General features: G+C 33.7%; 1 protein-coding gene and 1 long non-coding RNA gene across 2 annotated transcripts in view; one reads left to right on the top strand and one right to left on the bottom strand.

The window, feature by feature from the left end:
- The window catches only part of LOC132342944 (uncharacterized), a 29,736-nt gene extending 16,926 nt beyond the window's left edge, over positions 1-12,810 (top strand). The window contains exons 2-3 of the long non-coding RNA XR_009491498.1: positions 9,922-10,113; positions 12,446-12,810. This is a non-coding gene — a long non-coding RNA (uncharacterized lncRNA). The remainder of the gene's footprint in view (positions 1-9,921; positions 10,114-12,445) is intronic.
- The window catches only part of ZNF804A (zinc finger protein 804A), a 347,885-nt gene that overhangs the window by 56,990 nt on the left and 273,993 nt on the right, over positions 1-16,902 (bottom strand). The window contains exon 2 of the mRNA XM_002685247.6: positions 13,230-13,373. Coding sequence (XP_002685293.2) covers positions 13,230-13,373 — 144 coding nt within the window. The remainder of the gene's footprint in view (positions 1-13,229; positions 13,374-16,902) is intronic.

Consider the following 16,902-nt stretch of genomic DNA (forward strand, 5'->3'; position numbering starts at 1 on the left):
GGGGCTAACGAGTTTCTTTAGCCCACAGAAATATTGGGTAAAAACAAAGTTGGGGTTAACATCTAGCATATTCTCTTTTATCAGGAACCACTTAAGCTTTTAACATGGATATTTGTTGATATAAGACAACAGTGACTTATTTTTATATTAAATAAATACACTGATCTGCTGAGAAAAGCAGTTTTTAATATTGTGTAGAGGGTTTTCTTAGCAGATTTTGTGCCATGGATCATGCTTCCCTGGTTTGAAAATATCATGCTGATGATTTGAACTTTAGCTTTGGTTGCCCTTGGGGAAATATCAATAAGAGGTGTCAACTGTTTCCCCATTAATATCCCTGTTTATCCTACAAATAAAGCAGTTGTCTGAGTACATAGGAGGACTCTTCCAAATAGCTACAAAAACACCAAGATAACTTTTGAACAGGAGTAAAGATCAGGGGGTATTGCACCATATCATATCAAAGTTTCCTAAAGAGTAAAATCTTTATAAAGAAAATGATTTGGGGATTAATATATTTATTTTGACAGATTTTTTAATTAAACATATTTTATATGCATTGTAATGCCTATTAGACACAATGCATTTAGTTAGGCATGAAACTGAATGTGAAACAACATTAAATAACAGTGACAGTGTTTTTCTCATCAACACAAAAAAGCAAAACATATAGACATACATATTTGTGTGTGTATACTTTTAGTATTGTTGTGTTGTTTAGTAACTAAGTCATGTCTGACTCTCTTGCTGCTCCATGGACTGTAGCCCACCAGGTTCCTCTGTACATGGGATTTCCCAGGCAAGAATACTGGAGTGGGTTGCCATTTCCTTCTCCAGGGGATCTTTCCAATCCAGGGATTGAACCTGCATCTCATGCATTGGCAGGCAGATTCTTTACCACTGAGCCACCAGGGAAACTGCATACCTACAGTGATATCTATCTATCTATCTATCTATATATACTTAAATGGAGAAGGAAATGTGTATATATATACACACATATATGTATATGACATTGATTCCTATTTGTAAGGCAGCTCGTTTTACCTGTAAGAAACTCTGGACCCCAAGATTTTGACACAATGCTACTCCAAATTTAAAGCAAAACAGCACAGTTTGAGGTTAACCTCTTGAAAATTTGTGTACCTCATTTTGGGTTTAGGTGTTTATGGTCATAATACAGATCAGAAAACAGAAAAGCAGAGAATCAACAAACAGAAAAATTGAGCAAAAGATTTGAAAGAACAACTTGCTGTAGTGGGGCTCAGAGGATAGCAGACTCTATCTTAAAATGGGCTCTGAATATATTCTCCAGTGGACATGCACATAATATTTCTTATGCATTTGCTATTCAACATCTGGGTAGGAGATGGAGATGAAAGGTAGGATATAGGGTGGAGGCTGGGGGGAATTCATGAATAATTTCACTTTACTTAGAGCAAATTTCAGCATTACTTTTATGTGCTAATTATCATAATGCAATGTTAAATAATGGTATCTGGATATATTCCAAGGTACATTTTATGCAGATCTAGCTTTACATAGCATCAACTATTTTTAAGTTGTCTTTAGACAATTTTTTACATACTCGGAAAATAGATTTTGAATACTCCTGATTGCACTCAGAGAAACGAAGGCAAAGCCATGGTGACACACACAGTACAGAATAAGGAGCTGTTAAAAAAAAGTCCTTCTCTACAACACTAGGAACAGGACATCATCATTAGGAAAATGTACTATTTTCCAATAGATTAGATAATATTGATATTAGAAGGGGGAATATTGGAAAATACAAAGTGTTAAAATTCCCAATGACTGTGTGTTTTAGAAGGAAAGGATCTACTTAAATGCTCAGAATAAAATAGTGGGAAAATGACTAGAAACTTGTCTTATGGAATATGAAAAGAGTGACTACTATTTGCAAGTCATGGTCATTTGAAAGTTTCTAGCATCTATGGGGTTGCACAGAGTCGGACACGACTGAAGCGACTTAGCAGCAGCAGCAGCATTCTGAGATGCAATCATGGACAATATATATTATTTTAGCCTGTTTCTTGTCTTTCTTGGAATAAACACTTCTATTAGAGTTACTGTAAAGTCTATATAACTATGTTATGATAATCATACATGACATCTCAGAAGTTGTCTGTCCATAGAATGAGCACAGTGACACAATAGAATTTCAGCATATGAAGAACTGAGGATACCAGCTTACATAATAACTTGTCTTGGCCAATAATATGACTTCTCCAAAGTTCATATTTTAAAAGAAAAAGGTGCCATAATTTTGGCAACTTGAAAAAGCAGAGATGATCCATATATGCATTAAAATAAGAGCCATTTGTTTCAAAAGAGGAAATATTTCTTAGAGATAAGGTTGCAAATATCACCATGTTCTGCTATCAGAAGGTATAATCATAATAAAAACCAATCTTACAAAAATTCAGTAACTTAAAGATTGCCAGAATTCTTCTTCGTCAAAGAGATTTTAATTACTTATAGGTATAAATAACTATAGATATTAATTACTCATACTGTTACCAACCTCAAACAACCAAGATAGCAAATATTTATATTCCTGGATAATGGAAGAATGAAGATGAATTGAAATATATACAACTACCCTGATAGCTCAGTTGGTAAAGAATCCACCTGCAATGCAGGAGACCCTGGTCGATTCCCGGGCTGGGAGGATCCACCGGAGAAAGGATAGACTACCAACTCCAGTATTCTTGGGCTTCCTTTGTGGCTCAGCTGGTAAACAATCCGGCTGCAATGCGAGAGACCTGGGTTCGATCCCTGGGTTGGGAAGATACCCTGGAGAAGGAAAAGGCTACCCACTCCAGTATTCTGGCCTAGAGAATTCCGTGGACTGTATAGTCCATGGGGTTGCAAAGAGTCAGACACAACAGAGCAACTTTCACTTCTTTCAACTTTCACCATATATATACAAATATATATGTATATAAATATTTTTGTGTCTCAGAGACGGCAATGGCACCCCACTCCAGTACTCTTGCCTGGAAAATCCCATGGATGGAGGAGCCTGGTGGGCTGCAGTCCATGGGGTCGCTGAGGGTCGGACACAACTGAGCAACTTCACTTTCACTTTTCACTTTAATGCATTGGAGAAGGAAATGGCAACCCACTCCAGTGTTCTTGCCTGGAGAATCCCAGGGGCAGGGAAGCCTGATGGGCTGCTGTCTATGGGGTCGCACAGAGTCGGACATGACTGAAGTGACTTAGCAGTAGTATTTTTGTGTCTCTTTAATAGTTCTCTATTTCTGTGCTAAGTCACTTCAGTTGTGTCTGAATCTCTGAAATCATGTGGACCATAGCCTATCAGGCTCCTCTGTCCATGGTTTTCTCCAGGCAAGAATACTGGAGTGGGTTGATTTGTGCAATACAGAAATAATTCATTCTTACACAGATTATCGATATATTGAAATTGACTTATGTTCAAGATACTATTTGGTAATTTCTAAATGTAATAGTTCATTTTATCCTTAAATATAGGTATGTATGAAAGTTAATATTTAGGTACATTTTAGTTTTTAAACATGATAGAAATCACTGCTTATAAATATGTGATTTTTTTTTTTTTGGTGCATTTCTCTACTGTATCCTACTTTTTCTTTTACTCTTTTTGGCATAATTATATCTAGGTGACGTGGAGCAGAAACCTTTGCTTAAAGTTGTAGTATTTTTCACCTACCCTGAACATTAACTGACTCAATAGAGAGCAGCAAGCTAGTAGCTGGTAGAAGACAGGAGAGAAAGAGACTGAGCTCCACTAGGGAAAGTGTAGGACAGTGGCATTAGTTCAGATACTAGAAATGAGTATTTTATCCAGTCTGGCACAGAGTCAAGAAAGCACAAAACTTTCAGTTTAATTCTATTCAAATCATGGCTTTGAATATGACATGTCAAGACAGTACAGTTCAATGAAGATGAAGACATATGTGTGTCCTTCTCTTGGGGCAGTCATTTTGGGCAGTGAAGGTGCTCTGTAGAAGGAACTTTAAAATTTTTCCTTTGTTCTGATACTCCAAATGGTTAAAAATAAGTGCAGTTATATTGAAAACACCCCACAGGAAGAATTCCAGGAAGGATGCGTGAAAGGATTGAATCATGAATTGCTTTACCTGTATCTTATATCTTCTTACTAACCTTTCAATATTATTTTGCAAGCAAAAATTGACACCCAAATATCAAGAAGTGATTTTTTTTTTCAAGTGTCACATTACCGAACAGAAGCTTAAATGATTAGTAAACGTTCAGATTTGAGAACAAAGCGGCTCTATTTCTATAGCATTCTTAAGTCCCTGCAGGACAGTGAATTCCAACAACCTGGCCTCACAGTGACTTCCTCTGGAGCAGAATGAAACAGCAGGCCATAAAGCACAGAGTCTTGACTTGCTGGGTGAAGGTCACTTCGATGCCTTTTGGGAGATATTTCAACCACACTAAAACCGGTAAAGTAAAAATCAAAATGTTTGAGGGGCAGCAGCAATAGGGCAATCATTCCCTTTTCTATCTTTTCATAGCATCAGCGTGACAAATCTCTTACAGTGAAAATAACTCTGAATTGCCCACAGCTGCCAGGTGAGAAGACAGACAGTGCAGCTTTGGTTTCGGGCGGATGAACAGGTAAAAGGGTTTATAGGAAAACGTTTCTTTTTTACCAGATAGTGAGTTTTACACTTAAAAAAACAAAACAAAACAAAAAAAACTCAATGACTAGAATTCAGAATAACAACTTCAGTGAAAATATTCTAATAATCTTTTTACATGAGAGAATCACTTAGAAAAATGTGGAAGTGAGAAAGAAGTATGTACGGTTATTTATGACGAACACATACGTTTTAACTATGTGTTGTATTTGATACAGAATCCTCAAAATTTAGATCCAGAAAGGCCAATGAAGTCATCTGGTTTAAACTGTCTGTATATAGATGCAGAAATAGAGGGCTGGGATGATTAAAAAAAGGTAAAAAACGTTGTCCTTACCAGAAGTTCATGATGGAGCTTGCCTGGCCTCTTGACTCTTAAGTGCACTTGCTACATAATCAAACATATGTTTATATGATTTCCTCAAGCATAAAATGGACATGCTAAGTATGTGATCTTTTAGATTTTTTAAAAAGTTCTGTTTGACATTTCTGAGTTTGGGTAAATATATAACTAACATGAAGGATCAGGCTTCCTATGGCACTTCCTTTAAACTTTCATCTTTCTAAAATGTAGCCAAAAATGTTACTGCTGTTCAATAAACATATCTATTGTAATCATGTTATTTATTATTTAAATAAGGACTTTATTAAAAATTCAACTAGGATGACAGATATAAAGTGAGACAGTCCTAGGATAGTGGGATGTTAATTCTACTTAACCACTCTATTTTCTGTTATGAAAAACTAATTTCTATGTTTTTAAAATAATAAATTAACTATTATTTTGTTTGTTTATGTAGCTTAAAAAAATGATTTGCATTTGAACTGTCACATATCTGTATATAATAAGGTTTTATGTATGCTAATAAAATCCTGTGCTTCTCTGGGCTTTTGAGTAAAGCATTCAATAAAAACATAAGTATAATTAAAAATGTGTGCACTTTATACATTAATATTAAGGTGTGATCTGGTCAAATGATAATAAGAAAGAGCAATGGAAATGTATCTTTACCTTATTTATCTTCTCCTGGAAATTCTGATACTGTTTGAAGTTTAACAAACAAGAAGATTCTGATAAATTACTAAAGGAGATCTGTGCTTACTTAAAAAAAATGGTGAAATATTTGAATGGCACCTGGAAAAGCTAAAATTTACTTCAATTATAATTCTCTATTTAATATTGGATGATTTCATTGCAATTAAAACAGTTCTGTAAATATGATGGAATAATTTCAGAGACTTTAATAACATAATATTTGTTTGACTATGATATTTCTTTTTTAAATGATTTAGCCTGTAGTATTTCATATGTGCAATTATATGAAACATAATACTAAGTTGAATAATAATGATCCCATTATTCAGTTTAAGAATTAGAACATGTTAATACTTAATATACTCATGTAATATACTCATGCGTGGATCATAATAAACTGTGGAAAATTCTGAAGGAGATGGGAATAAGAGACCACCTGACCTGCCTCTTGAGAAACCTGTATGCAGGTCAGGACGCAACAGTTAGAACTGGACATGGAACAACAGACTGGTTCCAAATAGGAAAAGGAGTACGTCAAGTCTGTATATTGTCACTCTGCTTATTTAACTTATGCAGTACATATGTACAGATGTACACTCTGCAGTACATCATGAGAAATGTTGGGCTGGAAGAAGCGCAAGCTGGAATCAAGATTGCCAGGAGAAATATCAATAACTTCAGATATGCAGATGAAGCCACCTTTATGGCAGAAAGGTGAAGAAGAACTAAAAAGCCTCTTGATGAAAGTGAAAGAGGAGAGTGAAAAAGTTGGCTTAATGCCCATATTCAGAAAAATAAGACCATGGCATCCAGTCCCATCACTTCATGGCAAATAGATGGGGAAACAGTGGAAACAGTGTCAGACTTTTATTTTTGGGAGCTCCAAAATCACTACAGATGATGATTGCAGCCATGAAATTAAAAGATGCTTACTCCTTGGAAGGAAAGTTATGACCAACCTAGACAGCATATTAAAAAGCAGAGACCTTACTTTGTTAACAAAGGTCCATCTAGTCAAGGCTATGGTTTTTTCTGTAGTCATGTATGGATGTGAGAGTTGGACTGTGAAGAAGGGTGAGCACAGAAGAATTGATGCTTTTGAACTTTGTTGTTGGAGAAGACTCTTGAGAGTCCCTTGGACTGCAAGGAGATCCAAGCAGTCCATCCTAAAGGAGATCAGTCCTGGGTGTTCATTGGAAGGACTGATGTTGAAGCTGAAACTCCAGTACATTGGTCACCTGATGCAAAGAGCTGACTCATTGGAAAGGAACCTGATGCTGGGAAAGATTGAGGGCAGGAGATGACAGAGGATAAGATGGTTGGATGGCATCACCGACTCAATGGACATGGGTTTGGGTGGACTCCGGGAGTTGGTGATAGACAGGGAGGCCTGGTATGCTGTGGTTCATGGAGTCTCAAAGAGTCAGACATGACTGAGCAACTGAACTAAACTGAATCCTTTGGAATCCTTATACTCTTTAAAGGAACCACCATCCTGAGTTTCATAGTCACCATTTTCCATTTCCCAAAGAGGAATAAATCACAGTTAAAATCTTAAAAATAATGACAGCAAGTTTTGCTTTTTCTCTGAATAAAATAAAAAGTGTGTAGTCTTTCACACTGTTTTGTTCAACCAATATTACATTTATAAGTTTGTTTCATGTTTTATTTACTATAGTTAGTTAATTTGTGCTGCAGAATAATTTTGCATTGCATGAATATATCACAATTTTTTTACAAATTTTGTAGTCCACTTATATTATTATTGTTATTAATAAAAGGCTTTTTTGTTTCACTATGTTAATACAAATTTGAAAGATTGTTTTCCTGAGCAGCCAAGTCAATTCACACTTGCACAAATGATGTATAAGATTTTCCATTGATATACATCATTATTACTTGATATCATTAAACTTACTTTATCAAATTTGGTGGGTGCAAAATTATTCCTCATGTTGAACAACTTGTAATATATTTGTGGCCTTAAGCTTTTCTTTTTTTGCAAATTTCCCCCTTATTTTGGTCCAGTTTTCTCTGGGTTGTTTTCATTTTTCTTTTGCATTCATATTTTTAATAAGATTTGAATGCCAAGTTTTTATTAGTATATGTATTACAAATATATTTTCCCAATTTCTTTACTGAAAATTTCTTATAATAAAATATTTCAGTGTAGTTAAACTTATCAATCTTTTCTATAAATTTTGTGCTTTCAATGTCTTATTTAATATATAATTGTATACTGCTCTGAAATCATAAAAATATTTTCAACACTTCTAAATTTTTAGTTTTTATTTGTATTTTAACTCTTTAATTCACTGACATTGATTTTGCTTGTTATGTGAAGAAGGAATCAATCTCTTTTTTAAGGAAATATAATAAATCATCACATACTATTTTTTGAAAAGTACATATTTTTAACCTCCAGTTCTTCCTGCCTTTGTTATTTAGCAAATTTCCAAACATAAATGGATTTTTGTATCACAGCTTTAGATTCTGTTCCATTAATCAATCTTTCCATCTCTGTACCAATAGAGATGTATATAATCTTGGTATCCAAGACAAATCTTCCCACTTTTAGTTGATTTTTTAGGATTGTATTCATTCTTACATATAAATTGTACAATCAGTCTGTAAAGTTCAGTATTAAAAATTTGAGGTTTTGATTAGAGTTTCTGATGTTTGATTATGATCCCTGATTTTATAATCGTATTCAGTGGACAGTCTATTTTAAATTTGCTTTTTTTCAAGGGTTTTATATGTTTCAATCAAGAACTATGGGAAGTATTCATTTTCATTCAGAAGTCTCAAAGTTTACCAACTGCTGTCTGTGGTTCATTTCCAGAGTGCAGAGTTCATAGTGGGAGTTTCTCTTCACTGATTTTCACCTTTTGTAGGTTATTATTACTATATGCCCAGGTTTCAGCCAGTAGCTTCCCCTTCAGCAATCCCCCACCCTGTGGTGGTGGAATAACTTTTTAGAGGCACCATCTTTCCTAGAAACTCAGCAATTCAATAAAAATTTTATAACGTAGAGGATCTATTTGTTTCATGTACAAGGGTACAAGAGTCCGTTGAAGCATTTTGTGTTATCCTATTGAAAGTGAAACCTCTGAGGTGGTTCTAAAAGTATTACTTGCTTTTGATAATTTTTTCACATAAAAAAAATACAATACAAATCCAAAATACATTGATAGTAAAAAAGCTTTAAATATAGGAAAACTTTAGAGAATATATACAATATATGCTATTTAAGTTGTTGCTATATTATAATCAGCAACATTACTTTTATAAAGGAAAAATACTCATAAATGAGGAAGAGTTCAAAATACTCATCCAATTTACAAGTCACTTCATCCTCCTATATAACATACTCCTTACAATTAGTTTCACCTAAGTATAAATCTATAAATAAGTAATTTTATTCTTTTGAAACTCTTACCTACCTCAAAGCTGTGGTTTAGTACAAAACCTCAAAAGGAATTTGAGTTGAGCCTTTTTTACATTTATTTATATGGGAAGCATTGATTCAGTGTGTAAACTGTACCAAATGCTGCAATAGATGCTGTGAAGAATAAATATATAAGGGAAACAATCCTTGCCATTAAAGGGTAACAATCCAAAGGCTTTCAAGTTTTAAGGTAAAGAGAAAATATTTCAAAAATGAACTCTAATTCGTGAGCTACTGTGATCATCTCCATACACCCGTGCCTCTTCCTTTCTCTAACTCCCTGTTAGTGAGTCTTAGTGGTAAGAGCACAAGAATAATCCTGAAAGTTATCCAAAGATTATGTGGATGAGACAAACAGATTTTTCTATGAAGCTTAGAATTCTAATGCAAAACATCCTGCCATAACATTAATTTGCAAATCAATATACGTGAGGCAGGCAAAACAGCTCTGAGGTCAAGATTGTCTGCCTATGTTTCAGACTCTATTAACCTTTATGAAGTAAAAATAGATCCTTGGGGAAGCCTATATAAAGAAAAGTCTCAAAGGCGAACTATCAGTGTCTCAAACATTTTCAGTTTAATTCAGTTCAGTCGCTCAGTCGTGTCCGACTCTTTGCGACCCCATGAATCTCAGCACTCCAGGCCTCCCTGTCCATCACCAACTCCTGGAGTTCACTCAGACTCACGTCCATCGAGTCGGTGATGTCATCCATCCATCTCATTCTCTGTCGTCCCCTCTTCCTCCTGCCCCCAATCCCTCCCAGCATGAGTCTTTTCCAATGAATCAACTCTTCGCATGAGGTGGCCAAAGTACTGGAGTTTCAGCTTCAGCATCATTCCTTCCAAAGAACACCCAGGGCTGACGTCCTTTAGAATGGATTGGTTGGATCTCCTTGCAGTCCAAGGGACTCTCAAGAGTCTTCTCCAACAAACATTTTAGGGGAAATGAAATTTTGGTAAGTCGTATAATAAAAACTAATTTAATGTTTACTATTCTTTTACACTTTGAAAAGTGTGTTCATGTGATTCTCTCATTTATTCTTCCTAAGAATGAACAATCGAGTTAACTGAGGCTTTGTTTATTTTACCCAAGGCAGTTAGTAGCAGGGCTAGGACTCATTCTACCTTTCACCCTGCATCAGGTGGCCCTGCAGAAACATCTCTGGAGGAAGAGAATGTATCACATGTGAGGTCTCTTTGTCTGTTTCTAATTCCATTGAAGAAGTGTCCTAGTCATGCGTAGGTTTTCTTACCTGAAAGTTAAGTTATATGGACCTTGAATATAAATATTTCTTATGTGAGTGTTTTCTACAGCAGGAGATAAAAAATGTTGCTCTGCCACTGAGACAGGTAAATATTTTACTAAGAGGTTTTTTTTTTTTTGCTTTTTAGGTCACAATTAATAGTAAGTATTAAGCTAGGGTTTGGTTTTAGGGTTTCCTTTTAAGTTCATTTATTAATAGCAAGCTGAAGTATCTCTCTGAATTGAAGGAAAGGATCTGCATATAAGTTACTGTAAAGACTGTTTGTTTTTTTTTCTGAATGCCTTTCAAAATCAAAACTGCTATTTCCATACTAAGTTTCCTTCAATTGTCACATGGCCACACAGATCTCATTTTCTGTGTGCTTGTTTTGTTCTTTCTTTAAGCAAACCTGTTTTCTCAACTTTTTAATGCATTTAGCCATAGCACAGGATTACATTTTTCAAATGTGAGGTCCAGTCATAATCAAAGAATAGAAAGATTTTTTGTTTTGTTTTATCTTGATTTCAGTTTTCAAGAGAAAAAAAGAATCTGAATTGCTCATCCCTAAATGTTGTTCCCCCTCTACTCAATTTGAAGTGGCCAAGGTTTGGGAATCCTGTGGTAAAAACAGAGCTAGCTGTGATGGGATGAGGTCTCTGTTCAGAAAAGAGAGTGCATTGTCTAGGAAGATTGTCTCAAACATGTACCACTATCATATGGGGAAGGGATATGATCATCATATAGATTTTAAGTATTTTCTGCTACTGTTACATAACCTAATGTTAAATCAATCAGTTAAGTTTCTGCTATCTGCCAGAATTCATGGTCATTTAGATAGTCTGTCTCTAGAGCCTTATGTCCCTGAGAAGTATCAAGTGACCCGACCATCAAAAGAACAAACCGGGTTTATCCTGAATTCCCTTATCTGTGTACAGTGTATAGTATCTTAACTTCATTAAGAATATGGAGACAGAAAGGTCCTCTTGATAATCTAAGTGAATTTGATTTTCCAGACAACCTGTGGCTGAATGAAGTATTCTTTGGTAAAGTATTTAATACATAGTCGGTAAGATATTCTTAAAATACATGTATACATAAACACATACATTCTGAAATACCTAGTTTAAACCATGAAATATACACAGGTTTGCTCTTAATTGCTAACATCAAATGATAATTCATGAATGAAGCCAAAAAGAATTTGTAAACACATTTCAATACCCTGATAATAATATAACATTCTAACTTTGTACTCTTGTAAGGAATACAGGAAGATATTAGGAAAAATCAGAGGAATAACTGCCTTCAATTTACCACATCAGGAACCATGTTCCAGAACCTTTTTATAAAACAAATGCAAGTTACAGTAGAATGAAATCCATGCCATTTGCTGATGGATTTTAATGTTCAAATCAAGCAATGATATACTTATATGTATGCATTTTTATATAAGAGGAATGATATTTCCATCAAAACCTTTTCCTTAGCTAGTGTGCCAGTGGATCTACTACCAGGGAAAGAAAGACAGGGGCAGCTCATTAAGTTTAGTCTGCATTAATTAGTGACAGATGTAAATAGAGGCTAATGTTCTCCGTGCAATAGTTTCCCCAAGCACAGATTTGTTGGTATGAGAAATGAAAGAATTGACAACAATAGAAAATACATGTCATTGGTCCATAAGCACTTTATGTGATCATTTCTCCCTACCCTTTTCACATTTACAGTAAATGTTAATGGAAAGTTAGTGCAAATTCAAGGGTCAAAAGTACTTTTTATTAATACCAAAATGACATTTGGATGATATTTGTGAGTGATAGCTAAAAAGGAAAGTATTTTTAAGTTGATAACTAAGCCCACTGTATCATATCAAGTAAGCTAAACAGCATATGCTATTGCATTGATAGAGGTAAAGCATATGAGGAAAACAGAATCTATATTATGAATGTCATTTCTGATGTCACTATCTATTTTAAACTGAACTTTATACATAGAGTGTTGAAAAAATAACAACAACAAAAAATAACCTTTGATTTTCTATCAATAGGGAAATGATTAAAACACCCCTGCATGGAGAACCTGAATCTGATTTTACAGGAGACTCAGAGCCATTTCTGGAAGCAGAATGCCCAAGGGCAGAGCCAAGTCTGCAGCCACCACCCCTGATACACACTATCAATGTGCTCCCCCAGTCAAAATTGGCTTCCCTCACCCTGTTGTTGCTTTTATTCATTTTTGGTAATATTGTTTCATTTCACATTGTTAATGGTATTCTGTACTTTGTTTTTTAAACTTGAGTCATAAAATTTATGTTCCTTCCATTAAAAAGTAGAGAAATGGAATAGTATTAAAATAAACTAAATCATATACTTATTATGTATTTATTTAACTAGTAACCCTAGATTATTTTTAACCATAGCGAAACTTCTTTCATTTGTTAATGGTAGCTTAAATGAGAAATGCCTTCTCTAAAGAATTATAAATAAATCATTTATATTTGATAAATGTCTTTAGTTGATTGACATATTTAGAAATTAATAAATTTTAAATTATTTAAAGGATCACCACCTGAAGAATACAATTTTCAAACTGCTGTCAATCACTAAAAGGCAACTGAATAGCATTTCTTGATATTGGTTATTTATTTCAGACTTGACTTTTGGTGGGTTTTTTTTTTTAATGTCTTTTATACAAGTCATTAAATTATCACCCCAGACTGGCATCTTTAAAAATTGCATAGCAAGATAAATATTATATTCATACAGTCTACATAATTACAATTATTACAAAAGTTCAGAAATATTAGAGGTTTTTTCACACCTCTTTCTTACCTGCTTGTGAGCGTGGTCATATGAATTAATATGATTATCAAATTCCTGATGCTTGTAGTACTGCTTGTCACAGAGTTCACAGTAAAAATTGGCCTTCAGATCTTCCAGCGCTTTGGCTATGGTGTTCTCCTTCTCAGCATAATCCTGAAAAATAAAATTTTGAAGAAGGAAGCAATTAGTTTTCCTCTAAGGTTCCTTCCTTCTGACAGTTGACAGCTTAGTATAGTCATTGGAATTAAAAATAATATCACAGACAAAGAGATATATAAAGCCAATGCAAGCAAAGCAAATTAGAAGAAATTATCAGTTAAGGAAAATGAAAGATTAACAGAAGAGATCAAAATAAATAATGGAAAGAATATAGAAATATGGAGAAGAAAAAAAAATCACAGAAGAAATAGAAGCCCTTGCTTGAACAAGTTCCTATGCTATGTTAGCACAGAAGAAATATGAAACTCATACAACTGTTAATTCAACTGTCAATTTCTAGCTACACTGTCTATGTTTAGTTAACATAAAACTTCTAAATTATGAACATCTAAATATGTCCTCCATATTGGTGTGCAAATATTCAAGCTTGGTATTTTTGTTTGCTTCCCCAAAATATCTGTACAGCAATTTATTCATCCCAAGTAGATTTCATTTGACTAATGTTTTCATCTTGACCCACATCTGTTTAGGTTGCACTTTTAAAATTCACTAGTCTTTGGAAAATGAAATTCATTCCTGCAAGCTATTTACCTAAACTGAAAAGAATTAAACTGTATAAACAGATTGCTTTCATCATGCTGATAGTAAATAAATATCACTATACAATCAAACTCCTGAAAATATGAAAAATGCAGTGAGTTATCATTAGCTTTCATTTACAAAGCATAAAACAGGAAAATGTGTGTAGCACTTAGGTTTCCTTAAATCTAAATTTAATTGCTATTTCATGCTTCCTTAAATGTTAATGATGTCAGACATGAATAAACACTGAATGCTTGAAACACTGTCCAGGCCTTTCACTGAAGTACTGATATAAAGACCTACATTTCAGTCCCTACCATAGAATATATTTGTTTCTAATTTACAGATTGTCTCATGTTCAATTTATTTAAATTCAAAACAACTATACATTCAAGCCTCTTATGTGCTACACTCCCTCAGGCACTAGAATGTGGAGAAGAAACGACCGAATCTTTTCTATGTCAATGGCAGTAATCCTCTCACTAAATATACAGGCTAGAAAAACTCATAGTTTGAATATTTAAATTCGAAAAAATTTGAAAGTGATTTACTAACTGTAATTTCATGAGTGATTAATATGTTTGTTACCTTATTTTGCTATATATTTGTATATGCATCATTTCATAGTGTTCACTATCATTCTTGGTAAAACTTGTAGTATGTCTTGTAGCAATGCATAATACATCTGCATAATCTGTATGTACATAGTCCTCTTTCTTACTTTAAAGACAGTGATTTGTCATTATGTTTGATTAATTTTATCAACTTCACAGAAAGAGGTAATAAATTGCAAAAATTACTCAAATTGTTCATATATGAGTTGTCAATTTGAATAATTTACCATTTTGCAGCAGATTTCAGACATATTCCCCATTCTTCTTTTTGCTTGCATCCAATATGTTTTTTTAAAAAGTTAGTTTAAAATGATGAAAATGACTCATACAGATCTAAACTGCTTACTGAATTTTTACAAAATCTTCGAAATAATACTTTGTAGATCATCCAATTTAAATGAAACAAAAATTAAGTACCATGATTTCATGGCAAAAGTGTGCAAAGAAGAGATAAAATTTTAATCAATATGAATTGCATTAATATTATAATGGCAACAGTCTGGTTCAAAGCAGAATTAACTTTCAAAACAATATTTTTGAACAGCAATTTATTTGCAAACTAGTTGAATTTCCTTATTAATTATAATTACAGTTAAGCGACTTCCTCTCTCTAAATTTTTGGTTATTTCTTATTATGGTGTTGTTTTTTCCTTCCTAAGACTGATCTTTTTCCAGAGAAGCAATAATTTTTCCTAATTTTTCTTTCCTCAAATGTGGGAAATTTTTGAGTAAAGCAAACCGAGATTCTTAGGCTAAATTGCATTCTTCAAAAGTATAAGCCTTAGCCTAGATTTGAAAGAGGAAAACAAATCTAAAAATAATAGTCAAGATTTATTCAGTACTTTTTTAGGATCAGTTGCTGATTAGGGTTTGTATATATTAACTCATTCATATATTAACTCATTCAATCATGATCAAAATGATAAAAACATGCATTCTAGACATTTCCTCATTTTACAGGTGAGAGTACCAAAGCAAAGGAAAGTTAAATATCTAGCTTAATGATATATAATAAATAAATGTGCAGCTAATATTTGAGCACAAATAATTTGATCCATAACACTTCATTATGTTTAAACTTTTAAGCAGAAAATAAAGTAGAGAGAACAATATAAGAGCTCCCACATACCCATCACTTGGCTTCAACAATTATCTTTAACTTAGGGCCAACCTTGTTTCATTTTATCCACTCCTACCTCATATCCTTTCCCCTGCCTCAGATAATTTTTAAAGACAGTCCTAAATTCATATTATGTTACCTGTTAATCTTTCAGTGTGTATTTCTAAAATAGAAGATTTTTTTTTTAAAAATCAGAAAACCAATATCAGATCTAAAAAAAAACCAAAAAAACTACATTCAATTCTTACTATCATCAAATAGCCTGTCAGTTTGTTCACATAACTGCAATTATCTAATATTTTAAAAAAGTTGTTCAAAACAAGATTCAAATAAGGCCCATACATTACCTTCATCTGATATGATTCTCAGTCTCTTTCATGCTATAGGCGCTGCCACTCTTTGTTTTATTCTTCATGGTATTTTAGTTTTCAGATTTTTTTTTTTGATTATACCTTACATTTTGTAAAACATTCAGAACTATAGAAACATTACAAGAAGATGACAATAAATTTTATAAGACCTTCTCTTTAATAAAATAATTGTTAATATTTTGGCATGTGTTTGTTCTCTTGCTTTCTCTCTATATCTTCCTAGAAGATGTTAAAAGCAGCATGGCATAGCTGCAGTTAAGGTTGCAAATGGTTTCACAGTAAGAAATATTTTTAGGCTAGAACTTTCAACTTGATATAAACTGCTGGAAGAAGTCAGGGCTGTGTCTTATAAAAAATCAGTAGAATAGAAAGACTGGTTATTGAATGTGTCATAAGGGAAAAGAGTCATATGTACTTTCATTGATTATACATTTTTAAAAATGTGTGTAAACTGATGGATCCTGGAAGATGAGGAAAGGGTAGCTGCTGTGTGTGCAAATGGGGAGAAGCAGCATGGAGAACAAGGCTTCTAATATCTAGAAAAAAAATTTAAGTATGTATGTAGAGAAAATCAGCCCTCATTAGGTTGTCATGCCCAGTGCCCATGACCCCTCTCCTTCTCCAGTGCGGATGGTATCGAAAGAGGCCTTGACTGGTATCATAAAGCATAGTATACAGACATTCAACACAGCTACCTCCTTGCATAAGTTAAGAAATGCATTGAATAAAATGAAAGAGTAACACAGCTGCTCATATTTCCTCCTCAAACTCAAACTCTCCCCTCTATCTGGCAAACACATTCTGTTCAATAATGTACACATTTCCCAATGCCCCAC

The sequence above is a fragment of the Bos taurus genome, chromosome 2, assembly GCF_002263795.3.
Source record: "Bos taurus isolate L1 Dominette 01449 registration number 42190680 breed Hereford chromosome 2, ARS-UCD2.0, whole genome shotgun sequence".
Classification (NCBI taxonomy): domain Eukaryota; kingdom Metazoa; phylum Chordata; class Mammalia; order Artiodactyla; family Bovidae; genus Bos; species Bos taurus.